This window comes from Beta vulgaris, chromosome 6 (assembly GCF_026745355.1).
Source record: "Beta vulgaris subsp. vulgaris cultivar EL10 chromosome 6, EL10.2, whole genome shotgun sequence".
Lineage (NCBI taxonomy): Eukaryota > Viridiplantae > Streptophyta > Magnoliopsida > Caryophyllales > Amaranthaceae > Beta > Beta vulgaris.
Window position 1 is genome coordinate 38,567,613 of NC_079207.1, and position 4,352 is coordinate 38,571,964.

Sequence of the window (4,352 nt, forward strand, 5' to 3'; positions counted from 1 at the left end):
TAGGCTAAGTTGTATTTAGTGTTATTATTATAAAGTATTATATTAATAAATGAATTTTTTTTCTTACCCGAGGCATAGCCCGGGCCTAATAACTAGTAGTATCTTAAAAGGTGTGTCATTGATTTATACTATTAGGTGTCAAAATTTTGCAATTAGTATAAAATGAAGAAAGTACATATCTAAGTTATCAGTCATTGTTAGGAATGGTAACAGAGAAATACATTGATAAGCTTTTCTTGGGACAACCCAAAATTAAATCAAACATTTAGAGATCTCAGCAAAATAAAACTGTTTCGTACCATATACAAGCGGGCGTACAAAAACATTATCGTAAGTGCTGGAATCTGGATACTAGCCTACAAGGTAACCAAACTCTATGGCATTTTTCTTTCCTTTTTTTTTTGGAGCGGGGAGGGAGTTGAAGGGAAAGAAAAATTGGCATAGAATGTAAACTGTGCCTAAATCTATTTTGCATATATAATGGATCCTTGAGCCATAGCTTGTATTGCTTCTTTAGTCCGCAAAAGATCTCATGAAGCAACGGCTAGTCGGATCTCGCCTTCACAGATTGGCATGAAACCTACTCGTTTCTGTCACAACACAACCTTTCATTAGCATGTGATAAAATTGGTATATATATATATATATATATAGGTAAGGTTCTAGTGAGAACCCTCTTATGGTGAGAACCACTTAAATTAAGCAAAAACTTCCTAAAACGAGCAAAAAAAAAGTAACAAATGAGCAGAAATATAAAATGAGTAGAAAACATTAAGTTATCAAAAACGTAAAATGAACAAAAATGTAAAAGAAGAAAAATGTAATATGAGCATAAAAAAGTTAAATGAGAAAAAAAAGTAAAATCAGCAAAACGTAAAATGGGCAAAAACTTTGATAAATGAGCATAAAATTGTTAAATAAGCAAAACCATAAAATAAGTGAAACAAAAAATGAGCAAAAATGTTATGAAATGTTCAAAATCTTCGTAAAATGAGGAAAAATGAGTGGTTCTCACGGTTCTCACCATAAGGGTGGTTCTCATATGAACTTAAACATATAAGAAGAAGGCACCCTAATTGGATCGAAATCTCGCATAGGTTAACCCGGTCCGAGTTTGCAGGCTAGGCCCCTTCGGAGTAGGGGAAATGGTAACGAGGAAAATCCCCACTTCCAAAGTGCTTTTAGTGGGATTTGATCCCACAATCTTGTCAAACCACTAGACCAAATACTACTTGATACACCAATTGATAATAGTAAAAGTAATTCCTCTAACTTATATTATGGTCCTTTCTCTCCTCTTTTTTCTTAATATGGGACAGACTCACTACCTGTCCAAACTTAATATAAATTTCGACTTTATGAATAACAATTGTCGTCCCTGATACTACCTGTCCAAACTTTATCGTGTAGTAGGTAACCAATCTTGTATAGTAAAAACCAATAAATAAAGGTATGTTATTATGTCAGGTGAAATAAAATAAGGATTTTACTTAAAAGTGTCGTTATAGGTATACATAGAATATATTAGAATACTATTAGGTAGAATTTCGGTAAGGTGCCGTTGTTAGTAGAAGATTTTGTTTTTGTGTCTTTGGTTATCCATGCATCGATCTTTCCATCTGAAGAATATATTAATTGACTAACTGGAACGCATCTACGTATGCTGGGTGTAAATGTGACATGTGCATTTCACTAAAGGTTTTTTCTGTTAAACTTATTTAAACTTATCTTAATGTGTTAAATACTCCATCCGTCACATAATATAGTGCCTACTTCATTTTTGATGGATCAAACTTTAAAATCTTTGATCGAATATTCGCTTTTATATATATAAAAAAACATATTCATGTGGGATCTTATTAGATTCGTCTCAATGTGTAGTTTCATAATATCAGTTTTTTATATTTTTTATTAATACGGAATCGAAGATATTAAAGGTCAAAGTTAGGTCTTGATGACCGTGTAAAAAAGAAACACACACTATCTTATAGGACGGAGGGAGTATTACTTTGTGAAAATGTCATAAACTTATAATTTTTTTTCCAGTACTACACTTATTCGACATATCAGTCCTTATTTAACCTTATCAAAACTTATCTAAACTCAATTTTCTAATTAATACGGAAAATAAGGTGAATTCAAATAGCCCTAAGCTATCTAAAACCCATTAGAAATCATGTGCTAATTATAAATATTGGCATAGAAAAATAAATTGTACACATAATACTAGACTATATAGAATAGCTTGGGGTTCTTTGGTGAAGATGAGAGGAATTTAAAAATGGGTGACTTATTTGATTAATCAAAATATGGCAAAAATGGAAGTAGTGGCATTTGTAAATTTTGACAATTCAAAAAATGGAGAAAGATGATTATATAGAATCGCCTAGATATGTAGAAATTCATATACTTCCCTTTTAGACAACTACTTATTGTAAAATTAATATTATAAATTAAATAGAACATCCAAATATAGGAGCTCATGTAAAACGTTATAAATTCCAGATTATTAGACCCAATAATTAAATAAAAATTATGGTACATATGTGTAAATTAAAACTTACACACCCTTTTAATGTCCATGCGCCTCACACGAGAAAAACTCAAATTTTTACATCAAAACAAGTTATTAGGCCCGGGTTATGCTCCGGATAAGAAAAAATTTCATTTATTTATATAATACTTTATGATAATAATACTAAATATATATAACTTAGCTTAGTGGTTAAAACTTTAATATATGTACTTGAAGTCTCGGGATCAAACCTTATACTATAGATAAAAAAGCGCAACAAAACTGTTCAGAAAACTCTCAAGAGGCAATGAAAAGTAAGAACGAGGCGGGAAACAAGGCAGAAAATAAGGGAGAAAACATTGCTAAATATCATCAATAAATAAAACACATCATAGTGATAGTAGATAAAAATTATCTACCTTATTGTAACCTCGTTGACTACCATGAGCAAGCGTTTGATGTTGATGATAGATACTACTATGATCATCGAAAACTTCTTTCCCTTTCCAATTATTATGATTTGTGTTGCCACTATTTGTGACATTTTGTTCTGTTTTCCCTAAACAAAGATCCATAATCTTCTCGGCGACACCTTCTTGATCCGTGCTCTCGCTCATTAACCTGTCAACCTCTGCTTTTGGGAGCTTCATCCTCACCCTTAACCCTGAGGATGGAGCTCCCTCGCTAGCATCATGGTACCCGCCATCTACCATAACTCTGGTGGCGGGTCCCATGATGGATATGTCCGACATGGACCGCCTAGAGAGCATTAGACTCTCGAGGCGGTCCTTGGCGGACATTTGGATTCCAGACCGGACTTTTCTAGGAACCCGGTGCTGGTGATCATGTGGAAACTTGGGGAGTTCTACTAGAAAGTAGAGTTTCTTAGGCTCCAGATTGTGAAATGGATCAAGTGGCTTTGCTTTTATCCCATAGTGTTTTACAGCATCCGAGTCCAATACCACATGACCCGGATAATCCTTCACCACTTCTTTAGCTTGAATTGGGGTCTTAAATTTCATAGTTTCCCCATTTATTTTCATGATTTTGGCTGTTTTCTTACCTCCTAGAGTGTTTCCCATATTTGGTGGAACGTTAATGAATACTACTAGAAAAAATCAACAAAGTGAAAGTAGGGTGGGAAAATAGATTTTTTGGTTGAGAAGTGGAAGTGGCCAAGTGGGTAATAGATTTGAAGTTTGTTAGAACTTAGAACAGCGCCTCTAACAAAAAGGTCCGGCATGATTATAAGGGTGGGTGTTGGAAAGTGACGTGTGGTTAGGGGCGCGGTAGAGTCATAAGGTCAAAATTTGGATACTTTTGAGAGTTTGAAAAATCCGACAGAGTTAGATAAAGTTGGACTAATTTTGTTTATTTAACGAAGAATGATTCTATCTACACACAAAATTTCATACGATTTTCCTGTTTACGAACTACGGACGTGTGAATGATAGGAAATTCATGTCAATTTTTTCAAGTCTTCAAAAATTATGTTGAACTACATATTTCACGTAGCTAGTAATAGTAATTCAAAACTATGTTGAATTATATCCTGTAGAAGAAGTACTAATTATTGTTTCAAACGCTTTATGTTTTGGCGGTTCTGTAAATAACTTGGTTGGTTGCAGGCCCGCAGGTCTTATGTTCTCAAGCAAATGTAATTACAACATTATTTTTGATGGGAAGCAATTACTATATTCTCCACCATTTACCATATATATATATATATATATATATATATATATATATATATAGGAATGAGATCTCGTGAAAACTATCTTTAGGCTGAAAACTGAAAACAAGGGTAACTTTTAACCCCTTTAGGGTAACTTTTAAC

At 33.3% G+C, this 4,352-nt stretch overlaps 1 protein-coding gene across 1 annotated transcript; it reads right to left on the reverse strand.

The window, feature by feature from the left end:
- Window positions 1-231: 231 nt before the first annotated feature.
- LOC104896877 (uncharacterized protein At1g66480) lies at window positions 232-3,839 on the reverse strand. The gene is made up of 2 exons (XM_010683667.4): window positions 2,935-3,839; window positions 232-590 (listed from the first exon to the last, which is right to left on the reverse strand). Exons 1-2 carry the CDS (start codon window positions 3,595-3,597, stop codon window positions 531-533), a joined length of 723 nt encoding a protein of 240 aa, XP_010681969.2. The 5' UTR covers window positions 3,598-3,839; the 3' UTR covers window positions 232-530.
- Window positions 3,840-4,352: the final 513 nt, after the last annotated feature.